Source organism: Lissotriton vulgaris, chromosome 3_1, assembly GCF_964263255.1.
Source record: "Lissotriton vulgaris chromosome 3_1, aLisVul1.2, whole genome shotgun sequence".
NCBI lineage: Eukaryota > Metazoa > Chordata > Amphibia > Caudata > Salamandridae > Lissotriton > Lissotriton vulgaris.
In genome coordinates, this window is record NC_141689.1 from 1,012,061,511 (window position 1) to 1,012,088,465 (window position 26,955).

At 43.7% G+C, this 26,955-nt stretch overlaps 1 protein-coding gene across 9 annotated transcripts in view; it reads right to left on the minus strand.

Moving 5' to 3' along the window:
• Nucleotides 1-26,955, minus strand: part of MPDZ (multiple PDZ domain crumbs cell polarity complex component) — an 856,387-nt gene that overhangs the window by 74,310 nt on the left and 755,122 nt on the right. For all 9 annotated transcript variants that reach the window (XM_086961394.1, XM_086961393.1, XM_086961386.1 and 6 more), the window contains 3 exons: nucleotides 12,338-12,485; nucleotides 4,224-4,310; nucleotides 62-158 (listed from right to left, as the gene is read on the minus strand). In XM_086961394.1, the coding sequence (XP_086817520.1) occupies nucleotides 62-158; nucleotides 4,224-4,310; nucleotides 12,338-12,485 (332 nt within the window). The remainder of the gene's footprint in view (nucleotides 1-61; nucleotides 159-4,223; nucleotides 4,311-12,337; nucleotides 12,486-26,955) is intronic.

The window sequence follows — 26,955 nt, forward strand, 5'->3', positions numbered from 1 at the left end:
ATTAATTCTATGAACTACAAGACTGGTAAATTCACAAAAAAACACACAAAATAAATCTTACAGGACTGTGTTTTGGGTTCAATTTCTGACATATCAGGCATGCTGGATGTAGTAGCAGGAAAAGTGAAAGATGTCAGGCTTCCACTTTCTTCACTGGCCTGCAAGGAATAAGGATATGAATTATGTTAAGAAGCCTACAAATTAATATTTAAATTATACATGTTACACGTTGTTCATACCTTTCTTTTGCTATGCAGTGTAATTAAAAACTGCTATGAACAAAGTTGTCAATATTTCTAGTTGTTGTTAATTACTGCATTTTTACTTTTGTGTTAGAAAAGGTTGTATGCTTTTATATAAAACAGATCTTTAGAAAAAGCAATTAACAATTACAATTTAATTAATTTACTGTTGATTTAACTCCTTGGGTGCGTAGGACGGCTGGGGCCGTCTGATGCACCAGTGCCTTGTGCATAGGACGGCCAGCGGCCGTCCTCGCACATGGCACAGGGAATCCCTCTGGTGTGGGCACCAAAGGGATTCCCTTTACCCCCCCCAATAGCCTCAGGAGCTGAGGAAGAGCTTCCCCAGCTCCAGAGGACCCACCTGGTTTCTCTGAAATTACGTAATTTCAGTGAAACCGAAACAGAAATGAGCTCATTTCAGTTTCGCTTTCTACGTGCTCAGACCCCTGAGCACGTTGAAAGGCCTAAGAAATGTCAGTCTTTTTGCCTCCCCAGGGGCAAATGGGGGCAGTAGGCCACAATCTGCCCCCCCATGGGGGCAGAAAGCCCACTAGAAACCAGGGATTGTTTTTATTGATGTAGGGGTGGGGGCTGCTCAAGATGGACAGGCCAATGACCCCACCTAAAAATAAAATGCAAGTCTTTATGCTCCCCCCAGGTGCAGATAGCCCCCTTAGCCCCCAATCTGCCCCCAGGGAGGCAGAAAGCCCACTAGGCACCAGGGATTTTTGTTTTTATGATGTAGGGATGGGGGCTGCCCAGAATGGGCATGATAATGCCCCCACCCCAAAAACAATTACCACAGACTTTATGCCCCCCCTGGCAGGCATATTGGGGCAATAGCCCCTTATCTGTCCCCCCAGGGGGGGCAAAAAGCCTACTAGGCCTCAGGAAAATTTTTTCATTTTTTTTTATTCAGAGGTGCGGTCAGCCCAGAAGAGGCATGCCAATGCCCACATCTCTCCCCAAAAATGCCACAGTCTTTCTGCCCCCCTGCGGGGTGGATGGGGCAGTGGCCTCAAATCTGCCACCGGGGGTGGGGGGGGCAGAAATCCCACTAGGCACCATCGATTACGCTGGCTTTTTTCATGCGTGGGGGTTGCCCAGAATTGCCATACCAATGCCCCCACTCCCCAATAAAATAGCCACAGTCTTTCTGCTCCCCCCATTGGGGACTTATCGGGGCAAACCCACCCAACCCCTCCCCCCCACTCTTCCCGCTCCAGGGCAGCAGAAAGCCCACTAGGTGCAGACTCCTATTTAGCAATGTGCCTATCTGTGGATTTTGGGTTCTAGCGCAGCCGGCACTTAGGGAAACCTAGAAAACCTGTACATTTTTTACAACTAGATGTGAGAAGTTGGCCTGGCATATGCTGTCCGCAATGGTGATCTGCTGCAAAGTGCTGCTGGCGACCAAGTCAAAAGTGTCCGGTGGAGCCAACACTCGTGAAACAAATTTCATTGCGCGCACTGCATCGCCAAATGCACATTTCTGTGTGGGAAAGTTGTAGGTCCACTGGGCTGACACATATTTCCTACCACCTAGCGTTCCCCCAGGTCTCCCGATAAAAACAGTATCTCACTTGTGTGGGTAGGTATAGTGGCTGCAAGAGGAAATGGCCCATATTGTAATGTGGAGACTTCAAATTTACCTATAACAAAACTACCTGTTTTTTGGGGGGAAAAGATGTTTTTTTGGCCCCAGGCTCGCCGCCATCTAGGAAAACCTACAAAACCCATACATTTCTGAAAACTAGACACCCTGGGGAGTCCAATGAGGTATGGCTTGCGTAGATCCCCCAACGTTTCCGTACCCAGAATCTCTGCAAACTTCAAATTTAGCTGAAAAAAACATATTTTCCATATATTTTTGTGTAGAATCACCGTGCCGGCACAAATGTCTTACCCCAAAGTGTTCTCCTTAGTGTCCCGATTAAAACGATACCTCACTTGTGTGGGTGACTAATGCAGAATTGTATAAAAACGTAATTTTTAAAAAGTGGAGCGCTTCGAATTCTCGGTGCTATACTCTTAATCCCTATGTTTTGGACTCTTCCCAGTCACAGGCCCTTTCCCCAACCACACAAGTGAGGTATCATTTTACTCTGGAGACTGAGGGGGATGCTGTGGGGTAGGACCTTTGTGCCGGCACGGTCATTCCACCCAAGAATATGTGGAAAATGTGTTTTTTTAAGCTACATTTGAGGTTTGTGCGGCATTCTGGGCAGGAAAACATTGGGGATCCACACAAGCCATAACTCGCTGGACTCCCCTGGGTGTCTAGTTTTCAGAAATGTGTGGGTTTGGTAGTTTCCCAAGATGGCCGCCGAGCCCGGTGCCAAAAACCCAGGTGACCACCCTTGCAAAACCAGGTTGTTTTGCGATAGGTGATTTTGGATGTCTCCTCAATACGTTTTGGGCCCTTGCTTGTCACGGGTACGTGACCCACCCATGCGAGTGAGGTATCATTTTTATCAGGAGACCTGGGGAAATGCTGGGTGGTAGGAAATTTGTGGATCTGCGTAGATTCCATAACTTTCCCACACAAATATATGAGAAAAAAGCGATTTTTTTCTCAGCTAAATTGGAGGTTTGCAGGGGATTCTGGGTAGGAAAATGTTGGGGGACCGACACAAGCAATACCTCGCTGGACTCCCCTAGGTGTCTAGTTTTCAGAAATGTGTAGGTTTGGTAGGTTTCCCAAGATGGCCGCCGTCAAAAACCCAGGTGACTCCCCTTGCAAAAGCAGGTTGTTTTGTGACAGGTCATTTTGATGTCTCTCCAATACATTTTGGGCCCTTGCCTGTCAAGGGTACTTGACCCACTCACTTGAGTGAGGTACCATTTTTATCGTGAGACCATCTTTGGAAACATACCCACACATTTCTGTGTCCAGGGAGGTATGGCTTGTGTGGATCCCCCAACATTTTCCTACCCAGAATAGCCTGCAGACCTCAAATTTAGCTGGAATTTTTTTTCCTCAAATTTCTGTGTGGAAAAGTTCTGGAATCTACGTGGATCCACAAATTTACTACCACCCAGTGTTCCCCCAGGTCTCCCGATAAACATTATACCTCACTTGCATGGGTGGGTCAAGTACCCGTGGCAGGCATGGGCCCAAACGTATTGAGGAGACATCAAAATTACCTTTCACAAAACAACCTGGTTTTGCAAGGGGTTCCTAACCACCCAGCCTCTACTGGGAACTCACCGGATCAATAAATGACTGTATCATAAAAAATCTATTTGTAGAACTAATCCTGGTGTACATACATCACACTGCTCAAAAATTAAAACCTTGTACGTCAATTGAAATACATTTAAGTAAGGGTTGAACTTGGTGCAAACAAGTTTTAATTCATTACATTCGTCTTTTGTTTAATATGTTTGATTCAGATTAGTGGTCCAAAGGTTGACTGAATTCTCTAAAAACTTGTAGCTACCTAGTGAAAATGATATAACTCCTATTTTTGACCAGAATGCCACTTGTAGATGTTATGAAATGCATTCCAATTCAGGCTGGTTACAAGGCAGTCCAGATATGCTCTGATCGTGTTAAAGCTTGGTGTGATGAAATGCAGGGCATGACTGGGAACCCAAAGCACACCTGGCAAATTTTGTCAGACCAAAATTGAAGGGGGGAGGGTAGAATCATCAACATTTGGAGACAAAGGTCCACAACACATTTTTCAATATATATTCAATTGAGTTTGTTTTTAAAGCATAGTAAATGATGTCTTTACAGTGCAACAGGATATGGCAGTCTTTATTGGGACTCTTCAATGATTCCCACACTATCACCCTCCAACAGTGCCTCTCATCTCTCCAGAGCCACTCTCTCACATGTACTTCATTGGTTTTTGTCATACAATTAGTTTTAAGCTACTGAGTTTTCACTCTAATGTCAGGTTCCATAGTGAGTTAACTGCAGAGCATTTTGATTGCTTTAAAAGAGAGCATTATTACACTGCTACATACCTGGCTACTTTGGGATGTCCTCCTCTCGGAATGGAATGGGCCTGCTTTTATTCTCCCAACTTCTAGTCGTACTGTACCTAATGAACACTGAAGAACAGATCATCGGTTATACAGGCATCCCTAATCTTTACAGCACATTATTGTACAGCAGAAATGAAAGGCGATGACACCCACCAGTAATGAAAACTGCTCCAAGCATTCCATAGGTGCAATAAACATTTTGATAGGAAGGAAAAGATAATGGCTGACATTTCAAGAATCTCTACGGCAAAGTCAAGATGTGGCTTGTTGTCAATTAGTACTTTTCTTAGTTTGTTAAACACTGTGTGAGAAAGTGCCTCTTTTCATGGTTAGACCCCCGCTTTTTGCCTGCTTTTGATGTGGTTTCAAATGTAGTGCACAGAGTCCCTGCCAACCAGATCCCCTGTGCCAATGCTCCTTCCCCAAAAACAAATTCCTAATTGCCACTTCTACCCTCTGTAAGTCCCTTGTAAATGGTACTCTGAGTACCTAGGGCCTGGGAGCTGAAGGGGCTCCCTGGTACCCCCCCCCTTACTGGGACTATGCCACTGCATTTGCAGCTTGCATGCACCTGTGAGGGAGAAAACGATAATGTCGACATGGCACCCTGCTTGGGTGCCATGCCAACAAGCACTGCCTGAAGGCATAGATAAGTCACTCCTCTAGCAGGCCTCACTGCCCTAAGGCAGGGTGCACTATACCACAGGTGAGGGCATATCTGCCTGAGCAGATATGGCCCTACAATATTGGCGTCCCCTTCCTAATATTGTAAGTGTCAGGGAAGCCACCGAAATGACATGGGCTGGAAACTCGACACCTCGTTTCCCACAGCACCATGATTGCCTCACTGAACATAGAAGTGTGTGGAACCAAGCTACTCCTTACAATACATCTACACTACTGGGACCAGAAACAATGAATATCCCGGGCAGAGGTATCATGCCTCCTCACCCAGGATGGGCCAGTGCTCGAAGAGGGGAGCTTCAAAGACTTGCTGCCTTTACAATGCAACTCCTAGCCTCTTCTGCTAGCAGCAGATGGCAGTCCCTGGTTTACACCCCCACCTTGCTGCTCTCTTTCCACTAGCAGGATGAAATGATATACTATGAAATAGGAGGCACGTGGAGAATGCCCTCATTCACTTCAGGTACTGTGCCATTATCTACTCCAGTGCTTCCCAAGAATGTAGGTGACTTTTACTTCCCTGCCCCCACCAATGCACTTTAATTTATCACAGTCTTATCTTTCTCCTTTCCCCTTTCTCCGCAAGTCTCTTAATAAGAACACCTTACCATCCTCACAACTTCTCCGTACTACCTGGCATACCAATCTCACAAGCAGGAGCTTTCTAAAGCCTATGAATCCCTAGTCGGAACTATTCCTACTGCCATTTTAATTTAAGATCTAGCTCCAATTCATCACTGTCCTGTAACACAGTGCATCGATCAGTAGCCCCTCAAGCAGAACACATAAAACACATCCACTCCTCAAACTCTACCAAACAAAAAGATGTGGTTGGGATCATCTTCAATAAATTTATCTTCACCAGCAGTAACGACATAGTCAAATTCCTTCATATTCCACTGAAGAGCGCAACAGATAAAGCCCTTTGCTACACCCTCCCAGGCCAAGTGCTTTTGTCTTGCAAAACCCATCAGAACTGGTAGGATTTGGCACTGCACTGGCACACTGCACTTTAGCACTGCTGGCAAATGGAAAGTGTCAACCAGGTCATCTCTAGTCTCCACTTCATAAGCGTGTAAATATGTAAAGAGGAGTTGGCTTCAGTCACAGCAACCAAATTTATGAAGTTACTGCATGTGGTCAACAAGCAACTGTAGAAGCCAATCTGCACACAAAACTGCCACAAAGATAAGCAAGGGAAGAACAGCATAGTTGAAAGGATTTGCAGAAACACCTGTAAGGTTTTAAGGTCACTAAGAAGTATTCATAACATTTTGTACTACCCAGGTCTAGTCTAGTAGGTCTTAGAAGTCTTTCAAGAGCTTCAATTCATGCCATGCGGTGTGTGCTTCACAACCTGAGGTTTTGGTAGAGAGGTCACCATGTCTCGAGTCAGAAGCCTTAGCAGCTCCATGACAATTCCCTTCTTCACTACTGAAACCACAACAGCAGTTCCACCCTAACAGGTGTCCATAGTGGATGAACCACAGTGAGTACTAATTGGGCTCACAAGAGGTGTATGCTGAATATGCTTGGCACTTCCTCAGAGCACAGAATAAAGACAGAGTGTGTTCAAGCCAAATGACATTTTCCAAGATCTCATATTGTTTATCACTTGTGCTAGTAATGTCAAGAAAATGTGACTCTAATTTCTAAGACAGCATTACATTTGAGTTACAGCTGAGCAATCAAGCAGTGGCAGTTCCTCCGTGAGGGCGTTTGGGCGTCGCCCTCCTCATTATTTTTCCTCAGGCAGCTGTGAGCAGCGCTTTGAATAAAACTAAAAATATGTGTAATAAATAATATTAATACCTTTGATAAGTGTAAGTAAACACTCACTTATTACTCAGCTCGCCCACTGCAGTCAGCACACAGTCTCAGCAGCGGGCGATCATGTGTGTGTGACACACGTCACACACACATGACCCTAGGCTTCCCAGCTTAGGGAGGTGGGGCTAGGAGCAGTCAGTCAGAGTGCAGTGTAAACAACTGCGCATGTCAGCTGGTCGGTGCCTTTCCCTGACCAGCCCGACATGCACAGTTTTCAGTACTCTGGCATGTAGAATGAAGGAGCCGGGGGAAGGGTTGTCAAAGCGGCATCAGCCGGTCTCCTGATGAGCGGCGAGTTGTCCTGCCCTGGCCAATCCAGGCGCGGCCTGGATTGGCTGCTTCTGCATCTCTAGACAGAGCCAGAGGGAATGGGCATGTCCAAGGGACTCGGAGCATATTCACCAATCACTGCACCACTTTATTGTGAAACCGTGCAGTGATTGGTCAATCTGCCCTAGCTCCGAGCCTTTCTCTCTCCCCCTCCCTTCTGCGTGCATAGGTATACGCCATTACACACGACAAGAGGGATTGTGGAGAGAGAGAGAGCCGAGGGGCCTGAGCTCGCTGTTGTGGTGGCCCCTTCCCTGAGTCGATGCAAGTCCTAGCACACAACCAGGTCTCGCACACAACTTCATTAAGTTGGCGTTGGCTGGGCAATGTGCGTTGGTGTCCTAAAGATTCGGATCAAAATTGAGATAAGTGACGTCACATGAGTAGATGTTGCATCATGTTGGATCGCTACGGGGCTCTCCATTTTTTACCCTCAGTGTGTAATAGACCAATCCTCAACTCTGCAATAGTACCAGTCTCAATCTCCTAGAAGTTAAATAAAAGGCAGTGACTGGTTGTGCCCAGTACAACCCATCACTTAATTTAATATAACTTCAAAGAGACTCTTTTTTTGTGGAGCACGTTACAGGCGTGCCAGTTACCAGGACACACTGGCAGTGACGGGTTGTACTGTACAACTCGTCATCACTGCCTTTGCTGTAACTTCAAAGAGACTTGTTTTTCTTGGAGCGCTTTACATGAGCACCAGTTACCAGGACACTTTACATGTCTTGGACTCCTGGTAACTGGTGCTCATGTAAAGGGCTGCAAATTTGCGCTATAATAAAACTGAAAAACGAGGCTCTTTGAAGTTAAATAAAAGGCAGTGATGACAGGTTATACAGTGCAACCCGTCACTGCCTTTAATTTAACTTTAAAGAGACTAGTTTTTCAGTTTTATTATAGCGTAAAGTTGGAGTGTTTTACATGAGCACCAGTTACCAGGACCTATTATAGGTCCTGGTAACTGGTGCTCATGTAAAACACTCCAGGTTTGCGCTATTTAAACCTGAAAAACGAGTCTCTGAAGTTACATCAAAGGCAGTGACCGGTTGTACTATTGCAGACTTAAGGTTTTGGACATATTTGGATCACAGGACGTTGAGCGGACTTGAGGCTCGAACCTGCTTTCTCAGCTCTAAAGTCAGTAACTCTAGCCTTACGACACAACCTCGCCCACAAGAATGGAAGCATTTACAATATATTATATTAAAAAAGTCATAGTTGTTGTTTATTTATCTGATGCAATTTATAGCCATTGACAAAGCCAATAGTCCTGGCTTGGTGTATGTAGGTGTAATGTTATTTGTTGTGTTATATATCTGGACAAATAGACAAAAGCAGCAAAATACCAGTGGGGCATACACTATGCTACGCAGAGATTTTTAACTTAACTGTCTTAAGCCACACCCTTTATTACAGCAGCCATGCCCTTATGCTCTCATACCCACTGTTTTTTCATCCCACTTAAAGACCTGTGTGTCACTGAAAGAAAATGAAAGTGGGCACTCACAGGGAGGCAGAGAAGGGAACGATGAAGGTTCCCAAGAGGTTGAATGCTCATGCTGGTGCCAGTACAGCAGTCCGGCAGTCCAGTCCCCATGATGCGGCCAATCCTCAGATCTTGTAGGTACTACTTCCGGATTGAAGAACGCATTTGTTAACGAGACACAGGGGGACTGGGAATGTTTTTGAGGTGTGCGATTCACAGCTGCATGGTTTCACAACTCAAGCATCAGCTATAGACAGGAATGGTGTTCTCAAATTGAGAACAATTAAGCTTGGCTTTTGATGCAATTCAAAAGACTCCTTCCAGAAGTGAGCTCTGCACCATTATCATGTATCCATTTGTCATCTCATTCTCACAGGCACCTATGAGGGAGGATCTCAACAATAATTTACAATAGTCACCATTGTGTTGCAATTAGTAAAAAGGATGAAAAGTTCTCACAACTATATTTAAAAAGCAATTACATTTTCAAATAAAAAAACAACATTTTCAACATGTAAGTATCGGGGACAGAAAACCAGGACCGCAATATGGCCAAATAAAATAAGAAAATTTGGGGTTTATATGTTGGTGTTGACGTTCGCAGCTATTAAAGACAGACATGCTGATTTTGTCTACAAAAAGTGAACAATACGTTAATCCTGACATTTCTTTTTGAATGCTTTTAGTTTGACCTGCTTAGTTGTTTGTTAATAAAAAAAATCTGTGAGGTACTCAGCATTGTTATCTTGAAGTCTGAACAAGTTTTCTCAATGTTGTTACTCTCTGTTACTTGCAGACTATGTTTCTTTGTATGCAATGTTTCTCTTTGAATGTTTCAGCGTACCCCTTATGTAAAGCGCTCTGATACCCTAGTTTGGGTCTGGTTCGCGCTCTACAAAACTTAAATAAATAAATAAAAATGTGTGGTTATACTGAATAAGCAGCTACCTATGTTATTATATGGCATCTCTTTATTAATATAACTGTACTTTTGCAAAATTGCTTTATTAACCTTCTTGCCTTCTCAAATTGCAATAAAAATGCACCATTTGCCCACTCTTTTGCCAATATTTTCTCGCTGTGGTGCACTCCAACACAAATTTTACGCCTCACTGCTTTCAAATTTCACCAGCCACCACTGCAATCAAGTCTTTGCTACACATAAGAGACTTGAATAAGGGGTCCATTTGCATGACAGATAAGTGACTGCACATCAGTTGTATATCAAAGAAGACACCCTAAGAAAGAACTTGTTTACAGAAAAAAACGAACTTGAATTTAGAGGTGAAGCAACAAAACCAATATCTCCATGTTGACTGTTTATAGTTCTACAGGAAACGAGGACACTTATATTTGTATTCTTAATATTCACCAAATCATCAGATCACCAAGCAAGCCAGTTGTCAAATGTCCTGAATAAAAACACTTTCCTAGGACAGCCCCTCCCCTTACCTCAACACACTCCCCCTTACCAAGCTCTCCAAAACTTCTGCTCACTTCCAGATTGAACACAGAAAAAAAGCCTATCACGGAGTAACATCTACGCCATAACAATTTGTGAAGTACTACTCTTTCAAGGTCTTCATTTTGGATAGGATGTAAAGTTACTAGCAAGAAATACAAGTTGTCTTGATTTTCCATTCGAAAACCATAAGTCTTAGCGGTTCTTTTGACCACTGGATGTTAATTTGAGAGATCACTTAGAGGCGATGGTCTACGTGAATCGCCATTGATTTACACCTGTGCTGAATGCACCTGCATTTTACTATATTTTATGTTCAATCTCGTTCTCAAGTACAGATTTTTATATTCCTCCTCATGCACAGATGTACCTATATCTGACAAATGTTTAAATCCTCATGTGATAACATTAATTTCCTCAGCTGTATCATTTTCTATTTCGTCTCTCTGTCTCTTTATCCCATCTTTGTAGGAACGTGAAACCTGATCAAAATATTCCTTCTTTTGGAATAGGGACTTTATTTTGGCCTTGAGGAGTTTCTTAAGCCCGTTGCCATCAAATACTTTTTTACAGAATGGTTGACATTTGTGTGTGATGTTGAATTCTTCAGTTCCTGAGTGAATGCTCAGTTTTGTCTTAAGTTACAGATACAACAATACCTTAGAGTTTCTTTTATAAAGCGATTCGTTTCTTTTTGCCCAGTGTTTAAATGAAGTTTGAGTGGTTCTGGCATTGCACTACCTAAAAGATGAGTTCTTTGGATGACGTTCATTTTTAAACATAGTGTTTGCTTTATAACGTTCTGAATATTATTTGCTTTTGATAAGACCAAATTTTAATGTTGGGGGTGTTTTCGGAGCTTGATAAATTGTTATGATATCAAGTAACCTTAAACTATTCATGTATTCATTGTTTCATGCTCAATTATGTCACGTCAAGCTTATTCATCCTTCGAAGTCTAGTGGCAGATTCTTAACCTTATGTTTGAGATGTCTCTCTCCTGCATCCTGAAAGGCATGGCAAATCAAATAAAAAAAACACATACATCAGATTACTGAACTAGGTTTGCAGGTAGTAGTGCTGTAGACCTAAATGCTGTGGACACTCCTACCATCTAGTGTTAGGTGCAGCACAACCTATTATTTATTTGAGAAATTATTTACGTTTCTAAGCTAAAAGTTATACCCTTCCGCACCCAAATTGCACAGTGTACCACAGCACAACCTCAACCTATTTTTCTACCATTGTGCTAACTGTACTTTTCAGTGCTTCATGAATGCTATACATCGAGGAACATTTTAACACGGAAGTACCGAGAAATTTAAGATTTCCACTGTGGCATCAATCACATCATTCAGTACCATTCGGGATTGGATCGTGCAGAAAAGCTTTGGAAATGGTCACATGGGAATGACTTGCCTGGGGGGAGTAATTGAAATGCCTCCTTTTAAGTTCTGCCATAAGTGCAATAACAAGATATACTGTCAGACCATCAGTGACTTGTTTGATTAAAGAAATTGTTCCTGACAAGATAGTGAACGCCTGAGTCATAGGATTTCATTTAGGCCTCTAGTTCCTTAAAAGAAGCACAGGGGCGATCCATGCTAGATGACGGAACAATACAAAGCAAGCACATTTTAAATAGGTTACACTGCAAACATATGAATTAATACGAGGATCGAATTTTTATATGAGTGAACATATAGCAATTCACTTGGCAATCAAAATTATAAATGTCAGAACCTTTCATTCAGGTATTAAGAAAAAAAAATATGTGATGATTTATTGGAAATTCTAGGATTCATTTTACACAAATAACTATTAATGCGCATCCAAAGCTATCTGTAAGTTAGGTTAAAATATGGGAGCTTTAGAGCTAATAAAACATCAGTGGGAAGGTCCCCTGTATGTGTTAACCAGTAAATATTTAGAAAGCATCCACCAATGCATTATGAATCACAGAATAGAACAGTGTGAATGCAATGTTCTGATTGATTTCAGAGAAAACTGCACTTAATTGAAAGACCATATCAATAATCCAAAAGGTTACATTGCAGCGCTTCTGATTTGTGTATGCAGATCAGTACTTGCATTCTAAATAATTTTAACAGTCACTTGTGCATGTTTGAGTCAATATGCATTTGACAATACATCGCCATTGGTGGCACTCAGAATTATCACTAGGTGCATGACACTATTTTACAGGGAGCTGTGAGACCACTCTGATATGATTATCAGCCCCCAACAGGAGTGGTGGCCATTAGCAACAATATATTTTTGATAGTTTTGTATTACCTTCAACAGAGCTGCAACTGCCTCCTGAGTTGCATTTCGAACATCTTCTCCATTCACTGATAATATCTGGTCTCCCTGCATCAGTCTTCCATCTGAGTCTGCAATACCTCCTTTGACAATGTCTGAGACAAACACCCCAGTATCATTTCTGAAAACAGAATCATCAGGTTATTTTTAGGAAAAAGTACTCTAAAATGTAAAGACAAATATGTCAAGATTCAAACACCGTGAGGAGAGAAAGAACTTAAATTACATTTTCCACTGACATTCATTGATACGAGAGATACTTTAAGAAAGAAATATAAAAGAGAAGCTGATAATTGCACAACAATCTGGGGGGCATATTACCAACAACTAGCAATAATTTTTGTCTCTAACTTGTTTAGAGACAAAAATTATCGCCGCACATCGGCGATTTTTATCGCAGATAAATCTTGCTATTAGCAAGGTTTATCGCAAATGCGATAAAAAACCGCCGCAATGCATGAATATCGCTGAAAAGTCCGCGATATTCATGCATTATCGAGCAAATGCTCTTAGCCATGTTATCCACCTCCCATTGGATAACATGGCTAAGAACTGCTCGGGGCTGGTGTTAGCTTTTGGAGATATTCGCGCTTAGCGCGAATATCTCCAAAAGTTGGTAATAGGAGATAGCGATGTTAGGGACTGTTTCCAGTCGCTAACATCTTGGCACGCCCACTTTGCATGTCATTAGTGATAAATATCACTGACATGCAAAGCGGGGCCCAAGATGGTCGCTATCTCCTTTTAGCTGTCACTAACTGGTGTTAGCGACAGCTTGGTAATAGGGAGATAATTTTATCTCCGCTTTCTTGGCTTTTAAAGCCAAAAAAGCGGAGATAAACCCCCCTTGATAATATGCCCCTAGATTCTTCTCTCCTAAATAGAGAGCAGTGGTGTGTAGGTCAGGGTGAAACTTTGCTGCGCTCACATTCCTATTCAAGTGATCTCAATGACGCATAACAAATATTATCTAGAAAAAAAAGAATGCAGCTGAAATCATTATCTCAGGCCCTGAAAGAAAGTGTCAAATCTGATAAAAGCACCTACTGATCTGTCAATGATAACCTCTTCCTAGAGAATTTTAAGCTCCTTTATTGAGACAGTTCATCCCTGTCAGAACCAAATTACTTTTACTTCTAAGACATTATGACTCAGTAATACACCAACACAAAATGCCTGGAGTATCAGGTTAAATTAGGGTATTATCTCCAAACTTGTGACTCTCAACTGGCATTACTCTGGTCGATCACAAGTATTGAGTCTGTGTGGCCTATACATTACCTATAGAGCCAGGATGTTTGTGTAAGAATAAAATGGTTTAGTGGCATACATTTCACTCTTATTTCACTGCGAACATCCTCTGCTGACAGCACTAATTGAGCAAATTCCACCAACCCATGAAGGGGGAAAAATTCAAAGCAGTCAGCTCAATAGCAAATGAAGTAGATTAATTGTAAAAAGGTGTAAACTAGCACTACAATGTATAAAATACTTGTTTCAAAACTATGTGTACCACCTCAGTGGCTTTTTTACCTATAGTACCAAGAGGCAGAACAAATCTGTTTTCCCGTTTCATTTGTCAAGCAAAAATAATACTGATCAACATTTTAAAATTGTGTTTTTAACAATCAGTTAATTTCTCGATAGAGTCAATAAATTATTTCGGAAACACACACTGTTATCTCAAGTGACTGTAACTTGTGCCCTAAAGTAACTATAACTTGTCCCCCCCGCCATGCACAGTCTTGTCATCAATGTAATTTCAGATGTTGGAGTGATGTTATCAATGAAGTCATAGAACATGCCATGAGTGATGTAATAAGGGGGCAATTAGCAGTGCATAGCATGATATAACTATAACTGATGATCTTCAGTGGTTTTGTTTGTTTAAAACGGTATGGTTCCATCAACATTTTCACCTAATTATAAGGTCCCTGCAAACTTTAGGAATTTCTAAGGCGGTCGCCAGTAGGTAGTTATAGTTAGGATTTTTTTCAATGCAAAATCTCAAAATTCTATTTGGAATAACTTTGGCGCCGGTTGACGAATCTGCCTGAAAATGTCCTCAAATTTGCCTCGCGGAGGTCCGGTCCATCCTTGAAAGTTTCGGGGGGATTCGTCAAGCGGGGCCAAGATAAAAGGGGGGTCCCAAATCATGTTTTCTCCATGTTAATTTCCATAGGGCGGTCGAACTCACTTTTAGCCCGAACGGCTGAATGGTTTTCCACCAAACTTGGCAAAATTGTAGGGACTGGTAGCCCGATGTGCCTTTGCTATGTCTCAAGATATGTGCTCCAGTGGATTTTGAGTAATTTAGGTTAAAAAAAAAAATATCTATAGGCGCGCCCCGGTGCGCACACCGGGGAGCGCACCGGGCGCGACACGCGACTTGCGCGTGGAAAGCTGATTGGCTCACGGGTGTCTGTAAACATTCGAAACAGTCCGGAGCGGCCGCCATCTTGTGTCTCGGTAGGATCGAGACACAAAAGGTGACCCAAAAAAAGGGGGGAAATGACCATAAGGGGGCAAGGTAGACCCCCCCTGAACCCCTGGGTTTGATGTGGGGGCTATAATAGGGTCCCGCGGGGCAAAAAAAAAAAAACATTCGATTTGCGCATGGGGAGCACCCGGTACGCGCTCCGGGGAGCGGACCGGGGAGCGTAGCATGGGGAAAACCCAGTTTATTTACTGTGTCACCTCTACGACCCTTTTTTGCGTCAATACGTCCCTTTTGCATACATTACACCTGACGTAGGTATAATGTAGCGCAGGGGCTTACAAAGTGACGCATCTACCTAGATGCGTCACTTTGTAAATATGACTGAATAAGGTGCATTATTTACAGCACTGGTGCGTCACAAAAAGTGACGCACCGGTGGCGTTAAAGTGACGCATGGCCTCATAAATGAGGCCTTCAGTCTTCTAGTCATGCGTCATATTAAATATATGACGTATTATGTCGGAAGTTCTTACAGATACGCCAGTATTTCAGACGTATCTGTAAGCGCAAAAGTGATGCATTGCTGGAGTGTGTCTCAAAAATGATGCAACTCCAGCAATGCATCCTTTCACATGGGGCCAGTCCCCATGTGAAAGGGCCTGCACGCCTGCTGTGAAACAGGTGTAAGATTTGGACGCAACAGCATCATAAAAGTGATCTCATAGATTTCACTGCGTCACCTCTATAACCCTTTCTTGCGTCAATACGTCCCTTTTGCATACATTACACCTGAAGTAGGTATAATGCGTCGCAGGGGCTTACAAAGTGACGCATCTACCTAGATGCTTCACTTTGTAAATATGACTGAATAAGGTGCATTATTTACAGCACTGGTGCGTCACAAAAAGTGACGCACCGGTGGCGTTAAAGTGACGCATGGCCTCATAAATGAGGCCTTCAGTCTTCTAGTCATGCGTCATATTAAATATATGACGTATTATGTCGGAAGTTTTTACAGATACGTCAGTATTTCAGACGTATCTGTAAGCGCAAAAGTGATGCATTGCTGGAGTGTGTCTCAAAAATGATGCAACTCCAGCAATGCATCCTTTCACATGGGGCCAGGCCCCATGTGAAAGGGCCTGCACGCCTGCTGTGAAACAGGCGTAAGATTTGGATGCAACAGCGTCATAAAAGTGACGCAGTGATATCTCATAGATTTCACTGCGTCACGTCTATGACCCTTTCTTGCGTCAATACGTCCCTTTTGCATACATTACACCTGACGTAGGTATGATGTGTCGCAGGCGCTTACAAAGTGACGCATCTACCTAGATGCTTCACTTTGTAAATATGACTGAATATGGTGCATTATTTACAGCACTGGTGCGTCACAAAAAGTGACGCACCGGTGGCGTTAAAGTGACGCATGGCCTCATAAATCAGGCCTTCAGTCTTCTAGTCATGCGTCATATTAAATATATGACGTATTATGTCGGAAGTTCTTACAGATACGTCAGTATTTCAGACGTATCTGTAAGCGCAAAAGTGATGCATTGCTGGAGTGTGTCTCAAAAATGATGCAACTCCAGCAATGCATCCTTTCACATGGGGCCAGGCCCCATGTGAAAGGGCCTGCACGCTTGCTGTGAAACAGGCGTAAGATTTGGACGCAACAGCGTCATAAAAGTGACGCAGTGATATCTCATAGATTTCACTGCGTCACCTCTACGACCCTTTCTTGCGTCAATACGTCCCTTTTGCATACATTCAACCTGACAGAGGTATAATGTGGCGCAGGGGCTTACAAAGTGACGCATCTACCTAGATGCGTCACTTTGTAAATATGACTGAATAAGGTGCATTATTTACAGCACTGGTGCGTCACAAAAAGTGACGCACCGGTGGCGTTAAAGTGACGCACAGCCTCATAAATGAGGCCTTCAGTCTTCTACTCATGTGTCATATTAAATATATGACGTATTATGTCGGAAGTTCTTACAGATACGTCAGTATTTCAGACGTATCTGTATGCGCAAAAGTGATGCATTGCTGGAGTGTGTCTCAAAAATGATGCAACTCCAGCAATGCATCCTTGCAGATGGGGCTAGGACCCATGTGAAAGGGCCTGCACGCCTGCTGTGAAACAGGCGTGAGATTTGGATGCAACAGCGTCATAAAAGTGACGCAGTGATATCTCATAGATTTCACTGCGTCACCTCTACGACCCTTTCTTGCGTCAATACGTCCCTTTTGCATATATTACACCTGACGAAAGTATAATGTGACGCAGGGGCTTACAAAGTGACGCATCTACCTAGATGCGTCACTTTGTAAATATGACTGAATAAGGTGCATTATTTACAGCACTGGTGCGTCACAAAAAGTGACGAACCGGTGGCGTTAAAGTGACGCATGGCCTCATAAATGAGTCCTTCAGTCTTCTAGTCATGCGTCATATTAAATATATGACGTAGTATGTCGGAAGTTCTTACAGATACGTCAGTATTTCAGACGTATCTGTAAGAGCAAAACTGATGCATTGCTGGAGTGTGTCTCAAAAATGATGCAACTCCAGCAATGCATCCTTTCACAAGGGGGCCAGGCCCCATGTGAAAGGGCCTGCACGCCTGCTGTGAAACAGGCGTAAGATTTGGACGCAACAGCGTCATAAAAGTGACGCAGTGATATCTCATAGATTTCACTGCGTCACCTCTATGACCCTTTCTTGCGTCAATACGTCCCTTTTGCATACATTACACCTGACGTAGGTATAATGTGTCGCAGGGGCTTACAAAGTGACGCATCTACCTAGATGCTTCACTTTGTAAATATGACTGAATATGGTGCATTATTTACAGCACTGGTGCGTCACAAAAAGTGACGCACCGGTGGCGTTAAAGTGACGCATGGCCTCATAAATCAGGCCTTCAGTCTTCTAGTCATGCTTCATATTAAATATATGACGTATTATGTCGGAAGTTCTTACAGATACGTCAGTATTTCAGACGTATCTGTAAGCGCAAAAGTGATGCATTGCTGGAGTGTGTCTCAAATATCATGCAACTCCAGCAATGCATCCTTTCACATGGGGCCAGGCCCCATGTGAAAGGGCCTGCACGCTTGCTGTGAAACAGGCGTAAGATTTGGACGCAACAGCGTCATAAAAGTGACGCAGTGATATCTCATAGATTTCACTGCGTCACCTCTACGACCCTTTCTTGCGTCAATACGTCCTTTTTGCATACATTCCACCTGACGTAGGTATAATGTGGCGCAGGGGCTTACAAAGTGACGCATCTACCTAGATGCGTCACTTTGTAAATATGACTGAATAAGGTGCATTATTTACAGCACTGGTGCGTCACAAAAAGTGACGCACCGGTGGCGTTAAAGTGACACACAGCCTCATAAATGAGGCCTTCAGTCTTCTACTCATGTGTCATATTAAATATATGACGTATTATGTCAGAAGTTCTTACAGATACGTCAGTATTTCAGACGTATCTGTATGCGCAAAAGTGATGCATTGCTGGAGTGTGTCTCAAAAATGATGCAACTCCAGCAATGCATCCTTTCAGATGGGGCTAGGACCCATGTGAAAGGGCCTGCACGCCTGCTGTGAAACAGGCGTGAGATTTGGATGCAACAGCGTCATAAAAGTGACGCAGTGATATCTCATAGATTTCACTGCGTCACCTCTACGACCCTTTCTTGCGTCAATATGTCCCTTTTGCATACATTACACCTGACGTAGGAATAATGTGGCGCAGGGGCTAACAAAGTGACACATCTACCTAGATGCGTCACTTTGTAAATATGACTGAATAAGGTGCATTATTTACAGCACTGGTGCGTCACAAAAAGTGACGCACCGGTGGCGTTAAAGTGACGCATGGCCTCATAAATGAGGCCTTCAGTCTTCTAGTCATGCGTCATATTAAATATATGACGTATTATGTCGGAAGTTCTTACAGATACGTCAGTATTTCAGACGTATCTGTAAGCGCAAAAGTGATGCATTGCTGGAGTGTGTCTCAAAAATGATGCAACTCCAGCAATGCATCCTTTCACATGGGGCCAGGCCCCATGTGAAAGGGCCTGCACGCCTGCTGTGAAACAGGCGTAAGATTTGGACGCAACAGCGTCATAAAAGTGACGCAGTGATATCTCATAGATTTCACTGCATCACCTCTATGACCCTTTCTTGCGTCAATACGTCCCTTTTGCATACATTACACCTGACGTAGGTATAATGTGTCGCAGGTGCTTACAAAGTGACGCATCTACCTAGATGCTTCACTTTGTAAATATGACTGAATATGGTGCATTATTTACAGCACTGGTGCGTCACAAAAAGTGACACACTGGTGGCGTTAAAGTGACGCATGGCCTCATAAATGAGGCCTTCAGTCTTCTAGTCATGCGTCATATTAAATATATGACGTATTATGTCGGAAGTTCTTACAGATACGTCAGTATTTCAGACGTATCTGTAAGCGCAAAAGTGATGCATTGCTGGAGTGTGTCTCAAAAATGATGCAACTCCAGCAATGCATCCTTTCACATGGGGCCAGGCCCCATGTGAAAGGGCCTGCACGCTTGCTGTGAAACAGGCGTAAGATTTGGACGCAACAGCGTCATAAAAGTGACGCAGTGATATCTCATAGATTTCACTGCGTCACCTCTACGACCCTTTCTTGCGTCAATACGTCCCTTTTGCATACATTCCACCTGACGTAGGTATAATGTGGCGCAGGGGCTTACAAAGTGACGCATCTACCTAGATGCGTCACTTTGTAAATATGACTGAATAAGGTGCATTATTTACAGCACTGGTGCGTCACAAAAAGTGACGCACCGGTGGCGTTAAAGTGACGCACAGCCTCATAAATGAGGCCTTCAGTCTTCTAGTCATGCGTCATATTAAATATATGACGTATTATGTCGGAAGTTCTTACAGATACGTCAGTATTTCAGACGTATCTGTAAGCGCAAAACTGATGCATTGCTGGAGTGTGTCTCAAAAATGATGCAACTCCAGCAATGCATCCTTTCACAAGGGGGCCAGGCCCCATGTGAAAGGGCCTGCACGCCTGCTGTGAAATAGGCGTAAGATTTGGACGCAACAGCGTCATAAAAGTGACGCAGTGATATCTCATAGATTTCACTGCGTCACCTCTACGACCCTTTCTTGCGTCAATATGTCCCTTTTGCATACATTACACCTGACGTAGGAATAATGTGGCGCAGGGGCTAACAAAGTGACACATCTACCTAGATGCGTCACTTTGTAAATATGACTGAATAAGGTGCATTATTTACAGCACTGGTGCGTCACAAAAAGTGACGCACCGGTGGCGTTAAAGTGACGCATGGCCTCATAAATGAGGCCTTCAGTCTTCTAGTCATGCGTCATATTAAATATATGACGTATTATGTCGGAAGTTCTTACAGATACGTCAGTATTTCAGACGTATCTGTAAGCGCAAAAGTGATGCATTGCTGGAGTGTGTCTCAAAAATGATGCAACTCCAGCAATGCATCCTTTCACATTGGGCCAGGCCCCATGTGAAAGGGCCTGCACGCCTGCTGTGAAACAGGCGTAAGATTTGGACGCAACAGCGTCATAAAAGTGACGCAGTGATATCTCATAGATTTCACTGCATCACCTTTATGACCCTTTCTTGCGTCAATACGTCCCTTTTGCATACATTACACCTGACGTAAGTATAATGTGTCGCAGGGGCTTAGAAAGTGACGCATCTACCTAGATGCTTCACTTTGTAAATATGACTGAATATGGTGCATTATTTACAGCAATGGTGTGTCACAAAAAGTGACACACTGGTGGCGTTAAAGTGACGCATGGCCTCATAAATGAGGCCTTCAGTCTTCTAGTCATGCGTCATATTAAATATATGACGTATTATGTCGGAAGTTCTTACAGATACGTCAGTATTTCAGACGTATCTGTAAGCGCAAAAGTGATGCATTGCTGGAGTGTGTCTCAAAAATGATGCAACTCCAGCAATGCATCCTTTCACATGGGGCCAGGCCCCATGTGAAAGGGCCTGCACGCTTGCTGTGAAACAGGCGTAAGATTTGGACGCAACAGCGTCATAAAAGTGACGCAGTGATATCTCATAGATTTCACTGCGTCACCTCTACGACCCTTTCTTGCGTCAATACGTCCCTTTTGCATACATTCCACCTGACGTAGGTATAATGTGGCGCAGGGGCTTACAAAGTGACGCATCTACCTAGATGCGTCACTTTGTAAATATGACTGAATAAGGTGCATTATTTACAGCACTGGTGCGTCACAAAAAGTGACGCACCGGTGGCGTTAAAGTGACGCACAGCCTCATAAATGAGGCCTTCAGTCTTCTAGTCATGCGTCATATTAATTATATGACGTATTATGTCGGAAGTTCTTACAGATACGTCAGTATTTCAGACGTATCTGTAAGCGCAAAACTGATGCATTGCTGGAGTGTGTCTCAAAAATGATGCAACTCCAGCAATGCATCTTTTCACAAGGGGGCCAGGCCCCATGTGAAAGGGCCTGCACGCCTGCTGTGAAATAGGCGTAAGATTTGGACGCAACAGCGTCATAAAAGTGACGCAGTGATATCTCATAGATTTCACTGCGTCACCTCTACGACCCTTTCTTGCGTCAATATGTCCCTTTTGCATACATTACACCTGACGTAGGAATAATGTGGCGCAGGGGCTAACAAAGTGACACATCTACCTAGATGCGTCACTTTGTAAATATGACTGAATAAGGTGCATTATTTACAGCACTGGTGCGTCACAAAAAGTGACGCACCGGTGGCGTTAAAGTGACGCATGGCCTCATAAATGAGGCCTTCAGTCTTCTACTCATGCGTCATATAAAATATATGACGTATTATGTCGGAAGTTCTTACAGATACGTCAGTATTTCAGACGTATCTGTAAGCGCAAAAGTGATGCATTGCTGGAGTGTGTCTCAAAAATGATGCAACTCCAGCAATGCATCCTTTCACATGGGGCCAGGCCCCATGTGAAAGGGCCTGCACGCCTGCTGTGAAACAGGCGTAAGATTTGGACGCAACAGCGTCATAAAAGTGACGCAGTGATATCTCATAGATTTCACTGCGTCACCTCTACGACCCTTTCTTGCGTCAATACGTCCCTTTTGCATACATTACACCTGACGTAGGTATAATGAGGCGCAGGGGCTTACAAAGTGACGCATCTACCTAGATGCGTCACTTTGTAAATATGACTGAATAAGGTGCATTATTTACAGCACTGGCGCGTCACAAAAAGTGACGCACCGGTGGCGTTAAAGTGACGCACAGCCTCATAAATGAGGCCTTCAGTCTTCTAGTCATGCGTCATATTAAATATATGACGTATTATGTCGGAAGTTCTTACAGATACGTCAGTATTTCAGACGTATCTGTAAGCGCAAAACTGATGCATTGCTGGAGTGTGTCTCAAAAATGATGCAACTCCAGCAATGCATCCTTTCACAAGGGGTCCAGGTCCCATGTTAAAGGGCCTGCACGCCTGCTGTGAAATAGGCGTAAGATTTGGACGCAACAGCGTCATAAAAGTGACGCAGTGATATCTCATAGATTTCACTGCGTCACCTCTACGACCCTTTCTTGCGTCAATATGTCCCTTTTGCATACATTACACCTGACGTAGGAATAATGTGGCGCAGGGGCTAACAAAGTGACACATCTACCTAGATGCGTCACTTTGTAAATATGACTGAATAAGGTGCATTATTTACAGCACTGGTGCGTCACAAAAAGTGACGCACCGGTGGCGTTAAAGTGACGCATGGCCTCATAAATGAGGCCTTCAGTCTTCTACTCATGCGTCATATAAAATATATGACGTATTATGTCGGAAGTTCTTACAGATACGTCAGTATTTCAGACGTATCTGTAAGCGCAAAAGTGATGCATTGCTGGAGTCTGTCTCAAAAATGATGCAACTCCAGCAATGCATCCTTTCACATGGGGCCAGGCCCCATGTGAAAGGGCCTGCACGCCTGCTGTGAAACAGGCGTAAGATTTGGACGCAACAGCGTCATAAAAGTGACGCAGTGATATCTCATAGATTTCACTGCGTCACCTCTACGACCCTTTCTTGCGTCAATACGTCCCTTTTGCATACATTACACCTGACGTAGGTATAATGTGGCGCAGGGGCTTACAAAGTGACGCATCTACCTAGATGCTTCACTTTGTAAATATGACTGAATATGGTGCATTATTTACAGCAATGGTGCGTCACAAAAAGTGACACACTGGTGGCGTTAAAGTGACGCATGGCCTCATAAATGAGGCCTTCAGTCTTCTAGTCATGCGTCATATTAAATATATGACGTATTATGTCGGAAGTTCTTACAGATACGTCAGTATTTCAGACGTATCTGTAAGCGCAAAAGTGATGCATTGCTGGAGTGTGTCTCAAAAATGATGCAACTCCAGCAATGCATCCTTTCACATGGGGCCAGGCCCCATGTGAAAGGGCCTGCACGCTTGCTGTGAAACAGGCGTAAGATTTGGACGCAACAGCGTCATAAAAGTGACGCAGTGATATCTCATAGATTTCACTGCGTCACCTCTACGACCCTTTCTTGCGTCAATACGTCCCTTTTGCATACATTCCACCTGACGTAGGTATAATGTGGCGCAGGGGCTTACAAAGTGACGCATCTACCTAGATGCGTCACTTTGTAAATATGACTGAATAAGGTGCATTATTTACAGCACTGGTGCGTCACAAAAAGTGACGCACCGGTGGCGTTAAAGTGACGCACAGCCTCATAAATGAGGCCTTCAGTCTTCTAGTCATGCGTCATATTAAATATATGACGTATTATGTCGGAAGTTCTTACAGATACATCAGTATTTCAGACGTATCTGTAAGCGCAAAACTGATGCATTGCTGGAGTGTGTCTCAAAAATGATGCAACTCCAGCAATGCATCCTTTCACAAGGGGGCCAGGCCCCATGTGAAAGGGCCTGCACGCCTGCTGTGAAATAGGCGTAAGATTTGGACGCAACAGCGTCATAAAAGTGACGCAGTGATATCTCATAGATTTCACTGCGTCACCTCTACGACCCTTTCTTGCGTCAATATGTCCCTTTTGCATACATTACACCTGACGTAGGAATAATGTGGCGCAGGGGCTAACAAAGTGACACATCTACCTAGATGCGTCACTTTGTAAATATGACTGAATAAGGTGCATTATTTACAGCACTGGTGCGTCACAAAAAGTGACGCACCGGTGGCGTTAAAGTGACGCATGGCCTCATAAATGAGGCCTTCAGTCTTCTACTCATGCGTCATATAAAATATATGACGTATTATGTCGGAAGTTCTTACAGATACGTCAGTATTTCAGACGTATCTGTAAGCGCAAAAGTGATGCATTGCTGGAGTGTGTCTCAAAAATGATGCAACTCCAGCAATGCATCCTTTCACATGGGGCCAGGCCCCATGTGAAAGGGCCTGCACGCCTGCTGTGAAACAGGCGTAAGATTTGGACGCAACAGCGTCATAAAAGTGACGCAGTGATATCTCATAGATTTCACTGCGTCACCTCTACGACCCTTTCTTGCGTCAATACGTCCCTTTTGCATACATTACACCTGACGTAGGTATAATGAGGCGCAGGGGCTTACAAAGTGACGCATCTACCTAGATGCGTCACTTTGTAAATATGACTGAATAAGGTGCATTATTTACAGCACTGGCGCGTCACAAAAAGTGACGCACCGGTGGCGTTAAAGTGACGCACAGCCTCATAAATGAGGCCTTCAGTCTTCTAGTCATGCGTCATATTAAATATATGACGTATTATGTCGGAAGTTCTTACAGATACGTCAGTATTTCAGACGTATCTGTAAGCGCAAAACTGATGCATTGCTGGAGTGTGTCTCAAAAATGATGCAACTCCAGCAATGCATCCTTTCACAAGGGGGCCAGGCCCCATGTTAAAGGGCCTGCACGCCTGCTGTGAAATAGGCGTAAGATTTGGACGCAACAGCGTCATAAAAGTGACGCAGTGATATCTCATAGATTTCACTGCGTCACCTCTACGACCCTTTCTTGCGTCAATATGTCCCTTTTGCATACATTACACCTGACGTAGGAATAATGTGGCGCAGGGGCTAACAAAGTGACACATCTACCTAGATGCGTCACTTTGTAAATATGACTGAATAAGGTGCATTATTTACAGCACTGGTGCGTCACAAAAAGTGACGCACCGGTGGCGTTAAAGTGACGCATGGCCTCATAAATGAGGCCTTCAGTCTTCTACTCATGCGTCATATAAAATATATGACGTATTATGTCGGAAGTTCTTACAGATACGTCAGTATTTCAGACGTATCTGTAAGCGCAAAAGTGATGCATTGCTGGAGTGTATCTCAAAAATGATGCAACTCCAGCAATGCATCCTTTCACATGGGGCCAGGCCCCATGTGAAAGGGCCTGCACGCCTGCTGTGAAACAGGCGTAAGATTTGGACGCAACAGCGTCATAAAAGTGACGCAGTGATATCTCATAGATTTCACTGCGTCACCTCTACGACCCTTTCTTGCGTCAATACGTCCCTTTTGCATACATTACACCTGACGTAGGTATAATGTGGCGCAGGGGCTTACAAAGTGACGCATCTACCTAGATGCGTCACTTTGTAAATATGACTGAATAAGGTGCATTATTTACAGCACTGGTGCGTCACAAAAAGTGACGCACCGGTGGCGTTAAAGTGACGCATGGCCTCATAAATGAGGCCTTCAGTCTTCTACTCATGCGTCATATTAAATATATGACGTATTATGTCGGAAGTACTTACAGATACGTCAGTATTTCAGATGTATCTGTAAGCACAAAAGTGATGCATTGCTGGAGTGTGTCACAAAAATGATGCAACTCCAGCAATGCATCTTCTCTTACCCTTCCACACCCCCGTTCCTTTTCAACATTTTCTTTGAATATCCACATTCCCCATATTCACTCTCCTTCTCCTTACTTTCCTTCCCAACACTCACCTTCTTTCAGTCCCCCTACTTCACTTCCTTTCTCCTCTCATACCTTTCTGTTCTTTCTTACTCATTTTCCTTTCCATTATCAATGCACTCCACTTCACTTACTCTTTTTAATTTTTTTAAGAATATAGCTCTTTGATGAGAATTGGAGGTAGTTCTGAAAAGAACTTTTTTTTTCTTCTTTTTTCTTTTTAAAAAACAGAAACAAAAACAGGGAATGGAAACTGCTCAACAGGAGCAGAAAAAACAAAAAAAATTAGGGCTGCGAATGGCAGCGATGGTTCTCCAATGCTCGAACTATGAGCAGGACACTTTGCTCCCCAAAGGTAAGGAGTTGATCGCAGTATCTGCATTTCAGGACACCTTTGTTGAATGCAGGTTGAATATTTGGAACCAGCTCCTGCGATCGCCCCCTCAAAGAAGTAGTTGCTCCTCCGGTGGATGTAGAGGCCCCATCACTGGGAACCTCTTGTGCCAGAGCCCTGACACTTTCCCGGGCAAAATTCTGGCGGTGCCTCCTCTCCACATGGCGTATCATTGTGAAGTTCCCAAAAGAATATTTCTTTTTGGGGTCACCCCGTGACAGGATTTTTTTGCAGATCCTGCACTCCACTTTTGGAGCATTCACCTTTTTCAGTCCTTCTGGCACGGAAAAAAATTTCCAGATGACATGCTCATTCACCTTTGGTTGAGGAGGCTCTTCATCGATGAATTCAAGCTCATCTTCACTGCTGGATGGTCTGGCAGCCATGATTAACCAAGAAATATGCAAGAGCAAAAAGGCAGGTCTTTCAGTCACAAAAGTGAAAGAAGAAGTCAAGGAAATGGGTGGGGATTTCATTCTTTGTAAAAAAACTGTTAGCAACCAATGAAAAGTGTTATTTTAAGGTCACATGACTTGACGTGCTGAAGCTGCACGCACCGGAGTGCTTCCGGGGGCGCATACGCGGCGCGAACATAGGCGCTTCTGGGGGCGCATACGCGGCGCTAACGTAGGCGCTTCCGGGGCGCATACGCGGAGCAAACGTAGGCGCATACGCGGCGCGAACGTAGGCGCTTCCGGGGCGCATACGCGG